The sequence below is a fragment of the Lepidochelys olivacea genome (assembly GCF_965140295.1).
Source record: "Lepidochelys olivacea isolate rLepOli2 genome assembly, chromosome: 19".
NCBI lineage: Eukaryota > Metazoa > Chordata > Testudines > Cheloniidae > Lepidochelys > Lepidochelys olivacea.
Genome location: NC_140429.1, coordinates 19,619,830 through 19,642,944, shown reverse-complemented (window position 1 = coordinate 19,642,944; position 23,115 = coordinate 19,619,830). Strand labels below are relative to the sequence as shown.

Below are 23,115 nucleotides of genomic sequence, written 5' to 3'. Positions count from 1 at the left end.
TGGAGTCTTGTGTCCATTTCTGGGCACCACATGTCAGGAAAGATGTGGACAAATTGAAGACACTCCAGAGAAGAGCAACAAAAATTATTAAAGGTCTTAAAAACATGACCTATGAGGAAAGTTTGAAAAAAAAATTGGGTTTGTTTTGTCTGGAGAAGAAAAGACTGAGGGGGGACATAAGTTTTCAAGTACATAAAAGATTGTTGTGGCTGGGGGGGGGGGTAATTGTTCTTGTTAATCCCAGAGGACAGGACAAGAAGCAATGGGCTTAAATTGCAGCAAGGGAAGTTTAGGTTGGACAATAGGAAGAACTTCCTAATTGTCAGGGTGTTTAAGCCCTGGAATAAATTGTCTAACCCGTTCTTAAAAAACTCCAATGATGGAGATTCCACAACCTCCCGAGGCAAACACCTGTCAGGAATGGTCTAGTTATTATGTAGTCCTGCCTTGAGTGCAGGCGACTGGACTAGATGACTTATTGAGTTTCTTTCCAGTTCTGCAGTTCTATGATTCTGATTTTTAGGCACCAGAAGTATTTTATCTTTGTTTTTCTTGTAACCATTTCTGACTTCTATGCCTCATTACTTGTGTTCACTTAAAATCTCTTTTTGTAGTTAATAAACTTGTTTAATTATTTTATGTAATCTAGTGTAGAGCTGTCAAGCAATTAACAAAATTAATTGCGTGAGTAAACAATAGTATACCATTTATTTATATATTTTTGAATGTTTTCTACATTTTCAAATGTATTGATTTCAGTTACAACACAGAATACAAAGTGTATAGTGCTTACTTTATATTTATTTTTAATTACAAATATTTGCACTGTAAAAAACAAAAGAAATAGTATTTTTCAGTTCACCTAATACAAGCACTGTAGTGCAGTCTCTTTATCATGAAAGTTGAACTTACAAATGTAGAATTATGTACAAAAAATGACTGCATTCAAAAATAAAACAATGTAAAACCTACAAGCCCATTCAGTCCTACTTCAGCCAATAGCTCAGACAAACAAGTTTGGTTACAATTTGCAGGCGATAATGCTGCCCACTTCTTGTTTACAATGTCACCTGAAAGTGAAAACAGGTGTTTGCATGACACTGTTGTAGCCGGCGTCGCAAGATATTTACGTGCCAGATCCGCTAAAGATTCATATGTCCCTTCATGCTTCAGCCACCATTCCAAAGCACATGCGTCCATGCTGATGATGGGTTCTGCTCAGTAACGATCCAAAGCACAGCAGACCGACGCTTGTTCATTTTCATCATCTGAGTCAGTTACCACCAGCAGAGGGTTGATTTTCTTTTTTGGTGGTTCAGGTTCTGTAGTTTCCCCATCGGAGTGTTGCTCTTTTAAGACTTCTGAAAGCATGCTCCACACCTCGTCCCTCTCAGATTTTGGACGGCACTTCAGATTCTTAAACCTTAGGTAGAATGATGTAGCTATTTTTAGAAATCTCACATTGGTACCTCCTTTGCGTTTTGTCACATCTGCTGTGAATGTGTTTTTAAAATGAACCTGTGCTGGGTCACCCTCTGAGACTGCTATGACATGAAATATATGGCAGAACGTGGATAAAACAGAACAGAAGATACACAGTTCTCCCCCAAGGAGTTCAATCACAAATGTAATTAACTCATTATTTTTTTAACGAACATCATCAGCACAGAAGCATATCCGCTGGAATGGTGGCTGAAGGATGAAGGGGCATACGAATGTTTAGCATATCTGGCACGTAAATACCTTACAATGCCAGCTACAAAAATGCCATGCGAATGCTTCTTCTCACTTTCATGTGACATAAATAAAAAGCAGGCAGCAGTATCCCCTGTAAATGTAAACAAACTTGTTTGTCTTAGTGATTGGCTGAACAAGAATTAGGACTGAGTGGACTTGTAGGTGCTAAAGTTTTACATTGTTTTATTTTTGAGTACAGTTATGTAACAAAATATGTACATTTGTAAATTACACTTTCACAAAAAAGAGAGGTTTCAGAGTAGCAGCCGTGTTAGTCTGTATTCGCAAAAAGAAAAGGAGGACTTGTGGCACCTTAGAGACTAACCAATTTATTAGAGCATAAGCTTTCGTGAGCTACAGCTCACTTCCTCAGATGCATATCGTGGAAACTGCAGCAGGCTTTATATATACACAGAGAATATGAAACAATACCTATTCCCACCCCACTGTCCTGCTGGTAATAGCTTATCTAAAGTGATTTCCAGCACAAATCCAGGTTTTCTCACCCTCCACCCCCCCACACAAATTCACTCTCCTGCTGGTGATAGCCCATCCAAAGTGACAACTCTTTACACAATGTGCATGACAATCAAGCTGGGCTATTTCCTGCATAAATCCAGGTTCTCACATCCCCCCCACCCCCATACACACACAAACTCACTCTCCTGCTGGTAATAGCTCATCCAAACTGACCACTCTTCAAGTTAAAATCCAAGTTAAACCAGAACATCTGGGGGGGGGGGGTAGGAAAAAACAAGAGGAAACAGGCTACCTTGCATAATGACTTAGCCACTCCAAGTCTCTATTTAAGCCTAAATTAATAGTATCCAATTTGCAAATGAATTCCAATTCAGCAGTTTCTCGCTGGAGTCTGGATTTGAAGTTTTTTTGTTTTAAGATAGCGACCTTCATGTCTGTGATCGCGTGACCAGAGAGATTGAAGTGTTCTCCGACTGGTTTATGAATGTTACAATTCTTGACATCTGATTTGTGTCCATTTATTCTTTTACGTAGAGACTGTCCAGTTTGACCAATGTACATGGCAGAGGGGCATTGCTGGCACATGATGGCATATATCACATTGGTGGATGTGCAGGTGAATGAGCCTCTGATAGCGTGGCTGATGTTATTAGGCCCTGTGATGGTGTCCCCTGAATAGATATGTGGGCACAGTTGGCAACGGGCTTTGTTGCAAGGATAAGTTCCTGGGTTAGTGGTTCTGTTGTGTGGTATGTGGTTGTTGGTGAGTATTTGCTTCAGGTTGCGGGGCTGTCTGTAGGCAAGGACTGGCCTGTCTCCCAAGATTTGTGAGAGTGTTGGGTCATCCTTTAGGATAGGTTGTAGATCCTTAATAATGCGTTGGAGGGGTTTTAGTTGGGGGCTGAAGGTGACGGCTAGTGGCGTTCTGTTATTTTCTTTGTTAGGCCTGTCCTGTAGTAGGTAACTTCTGGGAACTCTTCTGGCTCTATCAATCTGTTTCTTTACTTCTGCAGGTGGGTATTGTAGTTGTAAGAAAGCTTGACAGAGATCTTGTAGGTGTTTGTCTCTGTCTGAGGGGTTGGAGCAAATGCGGTTGTATCGCAGAGCTTGGCTGTAGACGATGGATCGTGTGGTGTGGTCAGGGTGAAAGCTGGAGGCATGCAGGTAGGAATAGCGGTCAGTAGGTTTCCGGTATAGGGTGGTGTTTATGTGACCATTGTTTATTAGCACTGTAGTGTCCAGGAAGTGGATCTCTTGTGTGGACTGGACCAGGCTGAGGTTGGTGGTGGGATGGAAATTGTTGAAATCATGGTGGAATTCCTCAAGGGCTTCTTTTCCATGGGTCCAGATGATGAAGATGTCATCAATATAGCGCAAGTAGAGTAGGGGCTTTAGGGGACGAGAGCTGAGGAAGCGTTGTTCTAAATCAGCCATAAAAATGTTGGCATACTGTGGGGCCATGCGGGTACCCATAGCAGTGCCGCTGATCTGAAGGTATACATTGTCCCCAAATGTGAAGTAGTTATGGGTAAGGACAAAGTCACAAAGTTCAGCCACCAGGTTAGCCGTGACATTATCGGGGATAGTGTTCTTGACGGCTTGTAGTCCATCTTTGTGTGGAATGTTGGTGTAGAGGGCTTCTACATCCATAGTGGCCAGGATGGTGTTATCAGGAAGATCACCGATGGATTGTAGTTTCCTCAGGAAGTCAGTGGTGTCTCGAAGGTAGCTGGGAGTGCTGGTAGCATAGGGCCTGAGGAGGGAGTCTACATAGCCAGACAATCCTGCTGTCAGGGTGCCAATGCCTGAGATGATGGGGCGCCCAGGATTTCCAGGTTTATGGATCTTGGGTAGTAGATAGAATATCCCAGGTCGGGGTTCCAGGGGTGTGTCTGTGCGGATTTGATCTTGTGCTTTTTCAGGAAGTTTCTTGAGCAAATGCTGTAGTTGCTTTTGGTAACTCTCAGTGGGATCAGAGGGTAATGGCTTGTAGAAACTCGTGTTGGAGAGCTGCCGAGCAGCCTCTTGTTCATATTCCGACCTATTCATGACGACAACAGCACCTCCTTTGTCAGCCTTTTTGATTATGATGTCAGAGTTGTTTCTGAGGCTGTGGATGGCATTGCGTTCCGCCTGGCTGAGGTTATGGGGCAAGTGATGCTGCTTTTCCACAATTTCAGCCCGTGCACGTCGGCGGAAGCACTCTATGTAGAAGTCCAGTCTGCTGTTTCGACCTTCAGGAGGAGTCCACCTAGAATCCCTCTTTCTGTAGTGTTGGTAGGGAGACCTCTGTGGATTAGTATGCTGTTCAGAGGTATTTTGGAAATATTCCTTGAGTCGGAGACGTCGAAAATAGGATTCTAGGTCACCACAGAACTGTATCATGTTCGTGGGGGTGGAGGGGCAGAAGGAGAGGCCCCGAGATAGAACAGCTGCTTCTGCTGGGCTGAGAGTATAGTTGGATAGGTTAACAATATTGCTAGGTGGGTTGAGGGAACCATTGCTGTGGCCCCTTGTAGCATGTAGTAGTTTAGAAAGTTTAGTGTCCTTTTTCTTTTGTAGAGAAGCAAAGTGTGCGTTGTAAATGGCTTGTCTAGTTTTAGTAAAATCCAGCCACGAGGAAGTTTGTGTGGAAGGTTGGTTTTTTATGAGAGTATCCATTTTTGAGAGCTCATTCTTAATCTTTCCCTGTTTGCTGTAGAGGATGTTGATCAGGTGATTCCGCAGTTTCTTTGAGAGCGTGTGGCACAAGCTGTCAGCATAGTCTGTGTGGTATGTAGATTGTAATGGATTTTTTACCTTCAGTCCTTTTGGTACGATGTCCATCTGTTTGCATTTGGAAAGGAAGATGATGTCTGTCTGTATCTGTACAAGTTTTTTCATGCAGTTGATAGATTTCCACTCCATACGGCTAAATGCAGTGCCTTGCATAATGACAGGTTTCAGAGTAGCAGCCGTGTTAGTCTGTATTCGCAAAAAGAAAAGGAGGACTTGTGGCACCTTAGAGACTAACCAATTTATTAGAGCATAAGCTTTCGTGAGCTACAGCTCACTTCCTCAGATGCATATCGTGGAAACTGCAGCAGGCTTTATATATACACAGAGAATATGAAACAATACCTATTCCCACCCCACTGTCCTGCTGGTAATAGATTGCACCACAGTTCTTGTATGACGTGAATTGAAAAATACTGTTTCTTTTGTTTATCGTATTTAAAGTGTAAATATTTGTAATAAAAATATTAAGTGAGCACTGTACACTGTTTTCTGTGTTGTAATAGAATCAATATATTTGAAAATGTAGAAAAACATTCCAAAAATGTTTAATAAATTTCAATTGGTATTCTCTTGTTTAACAGTGCGATTAATTGCGATAAATTTTTTTTAGCTGAGTTAATTGCATGTTCAGTTCAGTCCAGTGTGTTTAATTTAGTGTCTGGGTAACTCCATTTAAGGTGGTAAGCCATTGTGTATTATTCCCTTAAAGCTGTGGTTCTCAAACTGTGGGTCGCAGTGCTGGCATTAACTTGCTGGGGCCCGGGCCTCAAGCCTGGGCTGCAAGCCTAAGCCCGAGCCCCACCGCCTGGAACTGAAACCAAAGCCCAAGAGCTCAGATTACAGGCCCCCGCACCCGGGGCTGAATCCCTTTTGACTTTGGCTTTCCTGCTTGGGGCGGCAAGGGTTGGGCGTGCTTAGGCTTCTATACGACCGTCTTGGGGTTGTATAGTAATTTTTGTTGTCAAAAGGGGGTCTCAGTGCAATGAAGTTTGAGAACCCCTGCCTTAAAGGAATAAGGACTAAATATATCTGGACTGTCCAGGAGAGGGCTGAGTAGTATGTCTTGTACGTTTTGTGGGGGAAATCACATTTTGCCTTGCTATGTGAAAGGGGTCACCGGTATAAATGTTTGAGAACCACTGATCTACTCTGTAGTGACACAATGGGATGGTGAGAGTCTGTTATGTTTTTAAAAAACAATTTAATCTGATTTGAGACCACAAATACTAAAATGCCTTGAACATAATGTGGTTATTTCATGATATATAAGAACGGCCATTCTGGGTCAGACCAAAGGTCCATCTAGCCCAATATCCTGTCTTCCAACAGTGGCCAATGCCAGGTGCCTCAGAGGGAATGAACTGAACAGGTAATTCTCAAGTGATCCATCCCCTGTTGCCCATTCCCAGCTTCTGACAAACATAGGCTAGGGACACCATTCCTGCCCATCCTGGCTAATAGCCATTGATGGACCTATCCTCCATGAATTTATCTAGTTCTTTTTTGAATCATGATGTCACTACAGAGTTGATATAGGATTGTTCGAGAGTTTTTAACTGTATTTTTCACCCTAACATGGTGGATTTCTTAATCTGGCTGTATTTTAAAGAATCTTTATTGAGGTTACAGGGAGGAACCATCCCGATGTGTAGAAAGAATAGTAAATATGGCAGGCAACCAGCTTGGCTTAACAGTGAAATTCTTGCTGATCTTGAACACAAAAAAGAAGCTTACAACAAGTGGAAAATTGGACAAATGACCAGGGAAGAGTATAAAAATATTGCTCGGGATGCAGGAGTGAAATCAGGAAGGCCAAATCACACCTGGAGTTGCAGCTAGCAAGAGATGTTAAGAGTAACAAGAAGGGTTTCTTCAGGTATGTTAGCAACAAGAAGAAAGTCAAGGAAAGTGTGGGCCCCTTACTGAATGAGAGAGGCAATCTAGTGACAGAGGATGTGGAAAAAGCTAATGTAGTCAATGCTTTTTTTGCCTCTGTCTTCACGAACAAGGTCAGCTCCCAGACTACTGCACTGGGCAGCACAGCATGGGGAGGAGGTGACCAGCCCTCTGTGGAGAAAGAAGTGGTTCGGGACTATTTAGAAAAGCTGGACGAGCACAAGTCCATGGGGCCGGACGTGCTGCATCTGAGAGTGCTAAAGGAGTTGGCGGATGTGATTGCAGAGCCATTGGCCGTTATCTTTGAAAACTCATGGCGATAGGGGGAAGTCTCGGACAACTGGAAAAAGGCTAATGTAGTGCCTATCTTTTAAAAAAAAGGAGGATCCTGGGAACTACAGTCCAGTCAGCCTCACCTCAGTCCCTGGAAAAATCATGGAGCAGGTCCTCAAGGAATCAGTTTTGAAGCACTTAGAGGAGAGGAAAGTGATCAGGAACAGTCAGCATGGATTCACCAAGGGCAAGTCATGCCTGACTAAATCTAATTGCCTTCTATGACGAGATAACTGGTTCTGTGGATGAGGGGAAAGTGGTGGACGTGTTGTTCCTTGACTTTAGCAAAGCTTTTGACACTGTCTCCCACAGTATTCTTGCCAGCAAGTTAAAGTAGTATGGGCTGGATGAATGGACTATAAGGTGGATAGAAAGTTGGCTAGATTGTTGGGCTCAACGGGTAGTGATCCATGGCTCCATGTCTAGTTGGCAGCCAGTATCCAGTGGAGTGCCCCAAGGGTCGGTCCTGGGGCCGGTTTTGTTCAATATCTTCATAAATGATCTGGAGGATGGTGTGGATTGCACCCTCAGCAGGTTTGCAGATGACACTAAACTGGGAGGAGAGGTAGATACGCTGGATGGTAGGGATAGGATACAGAGGGCCCTAGACAAATTAGAGGATTGGGCCAAAAGAAATCTGATGAGGTTCAACAAGGACGAGTGCAGAATCCTGCACTTAGGACGGAAGAACCCCATGCACCGCTACAGACTAGGGACCGAATGGCTAGGCAGCAGTTCTGCAGAAAAGGACCTAGGGGTTACAGTGGACGAGAAGCTGGATATGGGTCAACAGTGTGCCCTTGTTGCCAAGAAGGCCAATGGCATTTTGGGATGTATACATAGGGGCATTGTCAGCAGATCGAGGGACGTGATCGTCCCCCTCTATTCGGCATTGGTGAGGCCTCATCTGGAGTACTGTGTCCAGTTTTGGGCCCCACACTACAAGAAGGATGTGGAAAAATTGGAGAGAGTCCAGTGGAGGGCAACAAAAATGATTAGGGAACTGGAACACATGAGCTATGAGGAGAGGCTGAGGGAACTGGGATTGTTTAGTCTGTAGAAGAGAAGAATGAGGGGGGCTTCGATAGCTGCTTTCAACTACCTGAAAGGGGGTTCCAAAGAGGATGGATTTAGACTGTTCTCAGTGGTAGCTGATGACAGAACAAGGAGTAATGGTCTCAAGTTGCAGTAGGGGATGTTTAGGTTGGATATTAGGAAAAACTTTTTCACTAGGAGGGTGGTGAAACACTGGAATGCGTTACCTAGGGAGGTGGTGGAATCTCCTTCCTTAGATATTTTTAAGGTCAGGCTTGACAAAGCCCTGGCTGGGATGATTTAGTTGGGGATTGGTCCAGCTTTGAGCAGGGGGTTGGACTAGATGACCTTCTGAGGTCCCTTCCAACCCTGATATTCTATGATTTCATGGGATTCTAATGCTTGGTTTTAGGACATTCCTGTAATGTATAAATTAATGTTATGTTCAGCCATAACGCCCTTTTAGCATAGCTTGTATCCGGGAATAGAGAGAGAGCCAGGTTGAAGAAGAAATAAAAAACATGGGGATATTGTTAGGTTTATGTACAGTGCCTAGCATAATGGGAGTGCTGGTCCATACTGTTGTTAGTGTTGCTGGTCTTGGAGCTCCAGTGTTAGGTGCCCCGCCGAGAGTGCAGCTTGCTGATTCAGCAGACTTCAGTGTTGTTCACAGGCGAGGTTTGATGCTGAAGGCACTCAGCCAGGTGTATTGTCAGCAAAGCACAGCACTAGCGCCCTATCCAGTGGGTCACAGGGATACTGGAACAGACATGCTATCGACAAGGTGAAGGTTCAGTCAGCATAACAGGATGCTGTCCCTTAGACTGATCTAAAGTTGCCCCTCCTGTGACTTCTTAATTTGTACGTTGATACAAACAAATGACATATTACACTCCTGGAGGTTAGTTACCACCCTTATATCTTGTAGCTCGGGGTGGGCAAACTTTTTGGCCCGAGGACCACATAGGGGTGCAAAACTGTTTGGAGGGCTGGGTGGGGAAGGCTGTGCCCCCCAAACAGCCTGGCCCCTGCCCCCTATTCACCCCCTCCAACTTCCCGTCCCCTGACTGTCTCCTCCTGGGACCCCCCGCCCCAAACCGTCCTTCCCCCCCAGGATCCCACCCCCTATCCAACCCCACCTGCTCCCTGTACCCTGACTGCCCCGACCTATCCACACCCCCGCCCCCTGACAGCACCCCCTCCCCCGGGACTCCCACAGCCTATCCAACGCCCCTGTTCCCCGACCCCTGACCATCCCAGAACCTCTGCCCCATCCAACTGCTCCCTGTCCACGGAACCCACTACCCAATGTTCTTCACCGCCACGCGCCCCCACCCCCCTTACCATGCCACTCAGAGTGGCAGGAGCTCGCAGCCCCACTGCCCTTGCGGCGGCATGGCTGCGTGAGAGGGGGAACAGCAGGGGAGGGGCCGGGGGCGAGCCTCCTGGGCCAGGAGCTCAGGGACCAGGCAGGACAGTCCCGCAGGCTATAGTTTGCCCACCTCTGTTGTAGCTGCTAGATCAAACAAAACATCCTCATCCATTATCCTGTCATCCCCTCTTTATCTTGACATGGTGTTGGTGTGATGTTGTATCTTAGGAATGTGTTAAGTAGGTACTTCAGAGATCTGTGTTTTTGTACCATTCTCCACAATCAGGAATGTGCTTACTCGGTTAGCTGACACCTAGCTTGTTACTATTCTGCGCTAAGTTACTATACTACTATCCTCCACTAAGTTATGCCTAGGGCTCCAGCAAGGCTGCTAAACTCTTAGATTGGGCTCTGAGGTAACTATTTGAGAGCAGTTTCATTGGAAAGGGACAGCAACAAAATAGGGTGATTAAAGAGAATTAAAGGAAGCCAACTCAGCAGGCATAGATGCCACGCTCAAGAAACTTGGTCATTCTCAATACAGTAGACATCTCCTGCCTTGAATGTGGCAATCACCCACTCTGACCTTCCTTCCACCTTATCTAGCCTACATAAAACGTTGTAGCTGAAATATCTTCCTGTGTCACTGCTCTGCCCATATTATTCCCCTTCTTGAATCTCCATTGGCATCCTGTCTCCATCTGTATCAAGATTAAGGCGTTTCCCACATCTTTGCAGAGCTATGGGGCAGGGAATGTCTTTGTATGTATTTGTTCAGGGTGCACTGCAGTGGGGGCCTTAGTACTCAGTGTTCTCTCTAAGCACTATGGTAATACAAGGACTGTTCAGTTATTCAAATACTGAATTCCTTGAATGCTGTTAATATTGCAGATTCAAGCACTCAAAAATTAGACCATGTCAGAATTAAGGTTGTCTGTGCAACCTAAATTCTGTCCCACTGTGCGAATGCATTATGATAGTCTCCTAAGTATATGATCATGCACTGTTTTTTCCATAGGACCCTGGCATATTAAATGTCTAAATCCGTGCTTTTCCTTACCTTTACCAGGATGCGAAGTGATAGCTGTGAACACCCGCTCCACTAGCCAGACTTTTATTTATAAATGTGATGCTGTCCTGTGCACTCTTCCCTTGGGAGTGTTGAAACAGCAACCACCTGCTGTACAGTTTGTGCCTCCTCTTCCTGAATGGAAAACGTCTGCTGTGCAGAGAATGGGATTTGGCAATCTTAACAAGGTAACTTGACCGGGAGGGGAAAAGCAGTAGAGGAATTAGTACAATAAATAGATTCTGGAATGCATGATGCTAAGCTGGAGAGCAGCTCCCCCCCTCTTTCCTTCTAGAACCCCATTCTTTGAATTGTGTGAAGTCATTTTTGTGCAAAATGTGAGATGCACTGAGCTTGACTTAGGAACACGTCTATAAAAGGATACCAAACAAATTCTGTCTTTTCCATTTCTACTATAAGAGCTAGAACCTCCCTTATCCTTCTTAAGGTATTTCTCCTCTTTACTGCGTAGCTTTGTAGTATGCTTCTGGGTACCAGGTGGCATCATAAGTGGAGCATTGAAGCAAAGAACCTCAGTTTACATCTGCTGAAGACCTGTTTGTACACATCCGTGCCACTATGCCTTGATTGTGATCTGGATTGGAAGAACACCTCTTTAAGAGGATAGTTCAGTCCCATGCTGATTAAATCTTTGGTCTCTGTGAGACTGCCAAATAAAATGCCAGTCGGTGGTGGTTCTTTTGTGTGACGGTCCCTATGTATATTTCACATGTGGGTGCTCATGCGCCTGAGTCTGGGTGTTTCCTCCAAGCAATGTCTATTGACTCATATATGTGCAGTGTTTTCCCTCATGCTTCTGACCAAGGATATAAGGCGCAGTACAGGTCAACACCACTCCAGTTCCTTCTTACGGCCCCATGGCCTGAGTCGGAACCCCTATTCCTCCTTCGCTCTTATTTCAATAAGAAAGTTGTTCTGTATACCTGTGTAAATGGTTTTGCATAGTTAGTATAGAACCCCTCCCCAGTTGAGGGGAAGAACTCCTCGCTACCTGAGGACCATGCCCAAGGTCCCGGGCTTCAAGAACTGTGTATCCTACACTTGTTCCTTTTCCATCAGCAAGGAACATCAATGATGTCTCTACTGTCTGGGTGAGGTGAACATCTCGACGAAGTGCAGCCTCTGTAAGTCCTTCCTGCCAAGAACTACAGAGGTTTATGAGCTCTGACTCCATACATTCCTGATGAAAGAGGCTATGAGATCCCGGACTCATTTTGATCCTGACCAGGCATACCCCCCTGTACAGTGGCCTCTGCTGACTTGTAGTGCCCTTCCTAGCATAAGCCATGGTGTGGAGCCATTGGCACAGAAGTCCAAGGACAAGCTTCTCCCCACACAAGTAAGAAACTATATCTCATAGGCATAAGAGTAGATCCCCACAGCGTACTGCTCATAAGAGACGTGTTTCCTCCCTGAGCCATGCCAAGTCTGGTGAGATGTTGCATGTGGATCCCATGGAACCGTTGCTAAAGACCGCCCAACTGGAAGGTAAGGTAAAGAAGAAGCGGGATTCGTCAGTACCATGTCAGTGGTGAGACATATGGAACACCCAACTACGAGTGCGGCCCCACGTGACATGATTGCCGCCATGTCAATCCTCAGACCAGCCAAACTGGGTCCCTCTGTATTCTCAATGGTAAGCCCATGGGCTCTAGGATGTATGGAGATGTTCCTGACTGAAAGAGGTGTTCCTGCCATACCCATAGTCTCTGCTCCTGTCGCGTCCATCCATTCTCTGGGACATTCCTATGCCTGAGGATGAACTGTTACTCCTGTTGAAGGAGAGGACCCTTTCCCATCCATCGGATCAGGGCTCCCCACTACCGCTGTTTCCAGTGGACCCATCATTGGACTCAGAGGTGTCCCAGGACATAGCCCTGCCAGTGTGTCTGCCACAGCACAGGAGCCCAGAGAGAGAGCCAAGGCAACCTTATCTGCCTGGCATAACCCGCCCCAGGGAAGCATGGGGTCTGCTGAGCCTGATGGAATCCTCTTTCTGGCCCTACTGGAGCCCCTGGGACCCATACCACAGCTGTGATAAGACCATCACAGGGGTCTTATCGTTCCCCCCTTCTCACAGCCAGCTCTGCTGGTATATGACAAGGAAGATGTGGAATTGGTACTGCCACTGAAGCCTCCTCGTTGGTGGATGAGGGGGTCATCCCGTTGCTGCCCTCTCTGCTGGGTGACCAGCAATACCAGGAACTGGTAGCTACGCATGTAGTAATCTATAAATTCCGCTGGAGGAGGTCCAGTATCCCCAGCGTCATCTCCTGGATATCCTGTAAATGAGGCCATACTGGCACAGACCAGAATGGTTTGGCGCATGCCCCTATCAGGTGCCCCCACCCCATGCCAGCCAAAGGGACTGATTTCCTGGTTATGCACCCAGCCCCTAATTCACTCGTGGCACAAACAGTTGCGGAGCAGGCTTGACAACACCCACAAAAGTCCCTCTCTAGACAAGGAGTTGAAAATGTTGACCCTCCTTGGCAGGAAGGTCTTTTCCTCTGTGGGGTTGCAGTTTTGTATAGCCAACTACCAGGCACTGTTGGCCAAGTATGATTTCAACCCCTACAGAAGGCTGGCAGAGTTTAAGGACCAGCTCCTGTAGATGACCAGGCCTAATTCCAGACTTCGGTAGATGTGAGGAGAAACTGGTAGCAAAAGTGGCCCTCAGGGCTGTGGTGGATGCTGCTGACGCTGCATCCAATTATCTGGCCACGGGACTGGTTATGCTCAGACTCTTGGCTCAAGTCTTCGGCTTTCTTGAGGGAGGTCCAAAACACCACGGAGAACCTCCCTTTTGACAAAAACGATCTTTTTAACAACAAGGTGGATGAGTCTCTGCAGTCCCTGAAGAACCCACGCTCCACTCTGCAGTCACTGGGAATCTCCACCCCAACTCCCAGGAAGAAGCACCAGTCCTTCAGACCATGGCCACCTATCTCTCCTATCAACAGCCACCGGAACCTTGTCGCAAATGACAGAGGTCCCAGAGAGCCCGCTTTCTGACCCTGGCCTCTGCCACCTCCTCAAACCTCTCTCAGCTGTAGGCAAAGAGTCAATTTTGACATGCAGGTTAGGACCCACAAACCAACTGTGATGCCACATACTTTGTCTCCTGTCATCTTTGGCAGCCTTCTTAACCTCTTTGCCCATAGTTGGGGCAAGATCCCAGTGGACAGATGGGTACTGGAGATTATCCACCACAGCAACTCCATAGTTTCGTTCCTTCGTGCCTTATCACCCTCCCTCCTGACTCCCTTCAGGGGACCCTTCTCACCAATTTATTTTCCAGCAGAAAGCAGAGCCCTTGCTCCTCAAGGGTGCTATAGATGGTGTCCTTTCTCAATAGTAGGGGAGACGTTTCTACTAACCATATTTCTTCATTCCCAAAAAAGGCAGAGGCCCATCCTGGATCTTTGTCAGCTAAATATATTAATCAGAAAGCAGTAATTCTGGGTGGCCACTTGGGCATCGATAATTCCCTCCCTCCAGGAGGGAGCATGGTTCGTGGCTCTCAACGTGAAAGACGCATACTTCCATGTGGACATCCAACTGTCTCACAGGAAGTTCTTTTGATTTAATGTGGGGCAACAACACTACCAGTTTCGCGTCCTCCCTTTCGGCCTAGTGACAGCACCGAGGGCCTTTATGAACATGTTCATAGTTGTAGTGGCACAGATGAGATGCCAGGGGCGTTCAGTATTCCTGTACCTGAATGACTAGCTTCTAGTGGAACAATCTCAGCAAGAAGTTCTTGTGATTCAGTCTCTTCAACACCTCCTTTCCTCCTTAGGAGTCTGTTTTATTGCCCAGGCAGATGATAAACTTTATAGGGGCAAGGCTGGACTCAGTCTCTAAATGAGCCTTCCTTTTGGTGGACCAGTTCTTCACAATGACAACCCTGATTGCCCACTTTGCCTCTTTCTTTTGGAGCACATGGCCACCTGCACCTACATGACACCGCTTGTGAGATTTCACCTGCAGCACCTACAAGCCTGGCTTAATTCAACCTGCAACCCAACCAGGGGACCACATTGACTTCAGGGTCACTGTTTCCTCAAACGTTCTGGCCCCTCTCACTTGGTGGTCTGATCTGACCAAGGTCATAAATGAGACCCCTTTCAGCCCTCCCAGACTGAGAGCCACCATCAGGATGACACCTCCCTTACAGGATGGGGTGCCCATCTGGACCACACTGCACAAGATGAATTAATGCCATGGGAAGCCACGTTACACATAAACATCCTGGAACTCAAAGCAGTTCATCTCGCCTGCAAAGCTTTCCTTCCCCTTATACCAGTGGTTTTCAAACTTTTTGTATTGGTGACCCCTTTCACACAGCAAGCCCCTGAGTGTGACCCCCTTCTAAATTAAAAATGGGGTGGGATTTAATTTAATGGAGGCTTGGGGCTGTCAGCCTCATGGAGCTGACAGCTCAAGACCCCCATGTAACCACCTTGCATCCACCAGTTTGAGAACCCCTGCCTTATACTCTCCCTCCACGTGCAGATCCTGTTGGACAATATCAACAAGCAGGGAGGGCGACATCTCATTCCCTTTGCTCCAAGGCAGTCAGGCTGTGGAACTGGTGTGTCAGGACAAGTCTACACTACAGTGCTACTGCTTGAAGGGGGCTGTAGGCATTGAATCCCAGGGTGATGCTCTCCTGTTTTCCTGGACAGGTGACCTTCGATGTGCCTTTCTTCCGATTCCCCTCTGCCCTCACTTTCTCCTAAAAGTTGACTGAGATGGGGCCACCATCATTCTCATAGCACTTTACTGACCCAAGCAGTTCTAAATTGCAGAGCTCTTGAAGCTCTCCACCTGACCACTGTTCAGGCTCTGGTCTTTCCTGGATCTTCTCACATAGGACCAAAGGAGACTCTCAGGTATCCCAATTCAGACTCCTTTCACCTCACAGCCTGGTGTTTGGATGGACGTCTAACGTAGAACATGCATGTTCAGCCCTGGTCCAATGGATCCTTAACCAGAGCAGGAAAGAGTCCACCAGCGGGTGAAGTGGCTCCATTTCTTGGAGTGGGTGCACTGCCATCACCTTTCTCTTGACATGTTGACCATCCCAGTTGTCCTCAATTATCTCCTCACCCAGAAAACATTGGGCTTAGCCTTAGCTCCCTCCATGTGCACCTGGCAGCACTTAGAGCGTCCCTCCAGTGGGGGAAGGAAGATACTATCTTCACATACCCAACAATGGCATGCTTTATGAAAGGCTTGGTCAGGACTTCCCCACCTGCTGTCAAACCCATGCCCCTGTGGGATCTTAACCTTGTCCTCTCAGCTGTCACAGGGCCACCCTTCAAACCTATGGCAACCTTATATGACCCACCTTTCCATGAAAGTTGCATTCCTAGTAGCCATCACTTCGGCCGGGGTGGGGGGGAATCAGTGAGCTAGCCATGATGGTAGACCTTCCCTACACACTTTTGCACAAGGAGAAGGTTTCACTGTGGTTACACCCCAAATTCCTCCCCAATGTTGTCTTTGAATTCCATCTCAACCAATCAATCCACTTACCTGTATTCTTTCTGAAACCACATGCCTCTTCGAACTACAAGAAGCTACACTCCCTTGACGTCAGACATGCCCTGGCATTCTATCTACAAATAACTAGGCCCTTTAAAAAGTCTGAGACTTTCTTGCCATGGCAGAAAGATCAAGGAGCCAAGCCATATCCTCACAAAAGATCTCTTAAGTGGATCTCAGGCTGCATACTTAATGCTACAAAAGATATCAATCCTCCTGCCTCCTGGGGATGTTTCAGCTCACTCTACATGGGCACAGGCTGCTTCCATGCCTGTGTTATCAGACGTCCCATTGCAGGACATTGGTGAATTGTGCACTCATTTACAGCACACTACGCGCAAGCATGCCATGGATGGCATGCCATGCCATGGATGCAGCGGTAGGATGGGCCATCTTGCAAATCGCTCTGCCATCAGCCTCTTCACACCCACCTCCACACTGAAACTAGGGCCCTACCACGGACTGTGAAATCAGTCTTTTGTGTGCTTTTATCCTATACAGATTTCACGTGGGAGACCAGCATTTCTCAAATTAGGGTTCCTGACACAAAGGGAAGTTGCGGGGGGGGGTCACATTATTGCCACCCTTTCTTCTGCGCTGCCTTCAGATCTGGGCAGCTGGAGAGCGGTGGCTGTTGGTCAGGCGCCCAGCCCTGAAGGCAGCACCATCCCTCCCTCCCCCCCGCAGCAGCACAGAAGTAAGCATGGCAATACCATACCAGGCCATCCTTACTTTTGCACTGCTGCTGGCAGCAGCTCTGCCTTCAGAGCTGGGTTCCCTGTCAGGAGCCACTGCTCTCCAGCTGCCCAGCTCTGAAGGCCGCGCCACCACCACGAGCAGTGCAGAAGTAAGGGTAGCAGTACTACAACCCCCTTTAAAATAACTTTGCAACAATCCCCCTCTACCCCCCACCCCACAACTCCTTTTTGGATTGGATCCTTACAATTACAACACCATGAAATTTCAGATTTAAATAGCTGAAATCAAGAAATTTACCAGTTTAAAAATCCTATGTCCATGAAATTGACCAAAATGGATTGTGAATTTGATAGGGTCCTACTGATCACTGCTCGCAAGGCATCCATGTGGAACCATCACTCAAAGAAGAAAAGGAGGTTACTTACTGTAGCTGGACGTTCTTTAAGATGTGTGGTTCCTATTTGTATTCCACTACCCACCCTCCTTCCCCTCTGCTTCGGACTTGGTTACATTGCATTAAGAGGGGAACTAGAGTGGCATCAACTTGCACCGCTCCTTGTACCCTCGGCTGGAAGCACAAGGAAAGACACTCTGCTGGACAACGGACGCTGTGTGGGGGAAACTTCCCAGACTTGGGCACGTAGTGCACGTGCATACCACATTCGGAATACAGAGAAGGACCACACATCTTGAAGAGCCTCCAGTTACAGTAAGTAGCTTCCTCTTTTAGATGGAGATTTTTCACATGTACCTAACTGATTTGGGGGCATGTATTTAATTGTCATGTTCTACATATGCCACTTACCAGTGAGTTTGAACTGGTGAGGTAAGATGAAAGTCTCTGTATCTCATTGCAGTGAAGATTACTCCTGGGGGAATTCTGCACCAAAAAATTAAAAATTCTGCCCACATTTTAAATTTCTGTGTATTTTATTTGTCAATATAACACAATATAATCACTCTAGTTTCAATTATTTTGGTAATTTTATTTCAAAATACCTGTCAGCAAGTATGTCAGCAATATAGATAACAACAAAAAAGATCCCCCAGGAGTAGAGAGTTAAAGAAACCCCTATGGTAGCAGTTCTCAATCAGCGGTCTGGGGCCCCCTGGGGGGCTGTGAACAGGTTTCAGGGAGTCTGCCAAGCAGGGCTGGCATTAGACTTGCTGGGGTCCGGGGCAGAAAGTTGAAGCTCCGCCGTGTGGGGCAGAAGCCCAGGGCCCCAAACCCCACCACTTGGGGCTGAAGCCGAAGCCTGACCAACTTAACTTCACAGGGCCCCCTTTGGCATGGGGCCTCTGAGAATTGCTGTGCTTGCTACCCTCAAACACCAGCACTGGCTTTTATATGCAGAAAACCGGTTGTTGTGGCATGGGTGGGCCATGGAGTTTTTATAGCGTGTTGGGTGTGCCTTGGAAAGAAACAGTTTGAGAATACCTGGACCCAGACGCGGTGCAGTGCAGCTCTGCCCTTCCTCACCCTTTGCCAGAGCTGGGTCTCATGGGCCCTCTCCTATCACCAGGAGAATGTGGATCAAGCTGGACAGCCAGGGTGTGCAGAGCCTCCATCCCCACTGGGCTGGGCACTCCACTTACTGCGATCCGGGTTCTGCAGAGCTCAGCAGCCCCTAGTGGTAACCAGTAGCTCTGCAGCCCCGAATCTGCAGGGAAAACATGGAAATCTGCATAAATTCTGAATTGTGCAGTGGTGCAGCATTCCCCCAGGAGTAGAAGATGTACCTCTGTAATGGGAAAATTAAAACTTAATTATGATCCTTTATAATATTTCCAGGACATTGTAGAATGTGGCAAAAATAGGTGAGACCTTTTCATACTGAAGGATCCCCACTGAATTTCAAATTTGTCTTGCTTCTCCCCTCTTGGAGAGATCACAGCCGGAAGGCAGAGGATCTTCCACTATGTTCCTGAGCTGTTTTGGACAAAAGGTTCTTGTCTGTCCCCTTTTTTGGTCACAATCATGCATTCTGCTCATCTGCAGGGATTCAGACTCGCTCAGTAATTTTAATGCCTCTCAACTGCTCTAATCTGGAATCAGACGGCATTTCTGCTTTGGGCTGAAAGATGTTAAATGACCACGAGAAGGTCTGAACACCTGCGGTGAGCATTTACTCTTGCTGAATACACAGTCTGGTGGATTGGGAGAGGAGGTGTGATTAAAAAGAGAGGTGAGGCAGACCTGGCAGGTTGCACTGCATATTGAATAGGGTCCCCGGTATCGACTGTCCTTAATCTTAGTTAGAACTGAAAAGACCTAGTTAGGTGTCTTTTGCCCTCTCTGCTGTTGTGGAGTTGTTTGCTATTGTATGTTTGCTCCCTGTCTTGTTTTAAATTTCTCAGGTTCTATTCTGCAACCTAATTGATTTCCCTAAATCTAAATGTTTGACTGTTAAAATTTCTGCAGACTTAATTTAATGCCTGTAATTGCAAGTTATACCTCCTTGTATCTCCACAATAAGTTCTCTGCCTTGTTGATGTTTTCATCCTTCTAGTATTTGTAGAATCTTACCTTTTGTGTCCCTCCCCCCCTTTTACATTAATAATCAATTAGTCAAGCATTAGGTTTTTAGCTATTTTAATCATTCATCTCTAGTCTCTCCTTCAAGTCTCCTGATAATTATTGTTGCTCCTCTCTGAACTCCCTGTGATTTGTCAATATCTTTCTAGTAAAGTGATGTCAAGAATTGGGTGCAATGTTTGAGGCAGTCATGCCAGAGCGGTACACAGAGGGAGTTTTACATCCCTATCCTGTGCTATTTGTGTGTGAAGCCCCATTCATATAGCTCTTTTTTTTTTTTTTTTTTTTTTTTTTTGCTGTTATGTGCTATTGGAGAGACATATTTACTTTGCTGTATCTCTGCCCCAGATCTATCAGAATTTACTACTTCCCTTGAGTCTGTGTGTTTCAGATAAGTTTTCCCTAAATGTATTTATCTGCATTTTTCCAAGCTGCATATTTTTTAATTTTCTTCCCATATTTCAAACCTCTCTGTCATTTTGCATTATTTGTCCTCATTGGTGTTTGCATTTACTCCCAATTTAATATCAGCTGTGAGTTTAATTACTACATTGTTGACTTCCTCTTCTAGACTATCAAGGAAGATAATCTGGTGTTCAATACTGCCTTCATCCAATCTCTAATTCACTATTTTTCTCTGCTTTTGTTGTTTCTACAGCCAATATCAGTCAACATTGTTCGATGCAAGACTATGAAAATAAATTTTAAGGGCTGTCTTTCAAAATGTAACATTAAATAAAATCCCTTACTAAAATTCAAATATGATAACTGCTTTCCTTTCATCTGCTAATTTAATAATTATTTGGCAAGGTCTATTCTGAACAAAATCTTACAGTGCTGTTTATTCTCTAAATATTCAGGCCTAGTGATTTGGGGTACCTCAATTTTTGGGCAAAAAACTTAAGATGCCTTAGAGGAGTCTGATTTTTCAGACAGCACTGAGCACCCATCCTCTGAAGTCATATTGGAGTGACACTTGCGCCCATTGGAGCATCTCTCCCGTTTAGGGGACTGCCTTCCTGTTATCCAGCAGGCCTGGAAACTGACCACCAAGGAAAAGTGGGTCATGGAGGTCATAACATCTGACTATACCATCCGTTTTACATCATGCCCTCTCATCCCCACCTCCTTCCCCATCCCTCTTCAGGACCTGTCTCTTGAGTTTGTGTTAAGACAACAGTTTGACTCTCTCCTCCAGCTAGAAGCAATAGAACTGATCCCTTCCCCCCGCAAGGCAAGAAGTTCTACTCAGAGTATTTCCTTGTGCCAAAGGAGGAGGGAGGCCGATCTAAGACACTTAAAGCACATGAAACTTTAAAGGTTCAGGATGGTGACTCTGGCAACTACAATTCTCTTATTGGAGGAAGGGGATTGGTTTTCAGCCCTGACCTACAAGATACCTATTTTCATATATCAATTAAGCCCATCACACAAGAAATACCTACACTTTATTGTAGGCCAGGATAATTTCCAATACCTTCTTAGTTGCCCTCACTTTTGCTTGTAGAGTTGGGTAAATTGGGGCCTTAATGGCAGACCCTTTATGATGTTCTTCAAGGATAAAAGAAAAGGAGTACTTATGGCACCTTAGAGATATGCTCAAATAAATTGGTTAAGCTTTTGTGAGCTACAGCTCACTTCATTGGATGCGATGAAGTGAGCTGTAGCTCACGAAAGCTTATGCTCAAATAAATTGGTTAGTCTCTAAGGTGCCACAAGTACTCCTTTTCTTTTTGCGAATACAGACTAACACGGCTGTTACACTTCAAGGATAAAGTCTCCTTACACCCACATCCTAAATTCTTATATAAAGTTCTGTAGGATTTCCACCTTAATCAATCCATCCATCTACCAGTATATTTTCTGAAACCTCATAATTCTCAACAGGAATCCTATTTGCATACCCTGGATGTTAGAAGAGTTTTGGCCTTCTATTTGGATAGGACCAGGCAATTCTGAAGATCTCTTAGGCTCTTCATCTCCATCATAGATAGAGGCCGGGGATTCTCTGTCTCTACTTAGAGACTGTCAAAATGGATATCTGGTTGTATTGTCACTTATGAGACCGCAGGTGCTCAACCCCCTCATGCAGTGATAGCACATTTGCCCAGTTCTCAGGCAACATCTTACAACATTACTGAAGAATGTAACAATTTCCAAAATAGGTAAGACTGCTACCTGGGTTTCAATAAATATCTTTACCCAACTTTATGCCCTTGTCCAGGCTGCCAGATCCGATGCGACCCTCTGTTCTGTAGTATTATCTTTAGTTCTGGATGTTTTTCTGAAGCTCCCTCCTCCTCCTGTCAGAATACTGCTTGGAAGTCCCCTGAGGTGGAGCACCCATAGGGACACTACTAGAAGAAGAAGAAGAGGTTTCTCACCTTGTGCTCTATCTGTGGTTCTTTGAGATGTGTGTCCTTATGGGTGCTCCACTCCCATCTCCCTTCCCCTCCGCTTTAGAGTGTTCCCTAAGGGATGTTGGGTAGAGAAGGAACTGCGGGTGGTTTGCCCACGTACTCCTATATAACCTCGGTGTCTGACAGGAGGCGGCTTAGGTTACATGTGTGGGCCCAACAGATGCTGCTAGCTGAAAATGTCTGATCAAGGATTGAGAGGCACATGCACACCTGAAGTGGAGCACTCACAGGAAGAAAAGCAGTTACTGTACAAGGTCAATAACCTCTTCTTGTGGGGAAGTTCTATGGCCTGTGTTATACAGGAGGTCAGACTAGATTTTTCCCAAAGGGACCTTCTGGCCTTGTAATCTATAAATTAAAACACTGCTTTAAAGGGACACAGTTCAGTGGAGGGCAGCACACAAAAAGTGAGCAGGAGGCTCCAAGTCACTCTGCCTCCTCTTGTTCTTCTCCCTTTCAGTGTTTAGGGGCTCAAACTCATCAGGTGTGTTAGATGGCTCGAAGAAGCTGAGCTCCCAGGTGCAATTGTTCTCACTGCTCTGAACTTGGCCCAGGGAGGGGAATGGCATCTGGGAGTATGGCTGTGGAGGTACAGTGAGGAACATATGCTGGTGATCCCAGTACCCTATATTCTTCTTCGAGTGCTTTCTCATGTTGATTCCATGATAGGTATTTTTTGCTTTAGCAGTATCTGTAGGGCCAGCCCTGGCGCCCTCTGGAGTCCTGCTCTCATGTAACAGTATGTGAAGCGCCACCGGCCCTATGCCTTGTCAGTTTCTTCTTACTGCTTGTGACGGTCGTCAGAGCGCCTTTCCTCTTGTATCCGCAAGTGTGATAGCGTTTTTTTCTTCATTACTCACTGTTCTTCTCTTGTACATAGTTTATTTTAGTTAATAAGTAGTGTTAGTTAAGAGTACCCAAAAGGACGGGGCATGTCCCAGTTCCCGGGCTTCAAACCTTGCTCAGCTTGCCATAAGCTGATGCCGGTTAGCAACCCTCACAATGACTGCCTGAAATGTTTGGGGGAGACGCACATAAAGGAGATGTACAGAATTTGCAAAAACTTTAGGCCAAGGACCCAGAAAGGACGGTAAATATGCCTGAAAGCCCTCCTCATGGAGGCTGCGCTTTGTCCAGTATCGGAGCCATCCCGCTTCGACTTGACTCTGAGCATATCTGCATCGGT

General features: G+C 46.0%; 1 protein-coding gene across 2 annotated transcripts in view; it reads left to right on the top strand.

Annotated features, from left to right (window-relative positions):
* The window catches only part of KDM1A (lysine demethylase 1A), a 183,317-nt gene that overhangs the window by 136,854 nt on the left and 23,348 nt on the right, over positions 1–23,115 (top strand). For both annotated transcript variants that reach the window (XM_084652354.1, XM_084652353.1), the window contains one exon: positions 10,701–10,888. In XM_084652354.1, the coding sequence (XP_084508480.1) occupies positions 10,701–10,888 (188 nt within the window). The remainder of the gene's footprint in view (positions 1–10,700; positions 10,889–23,115) is intronic.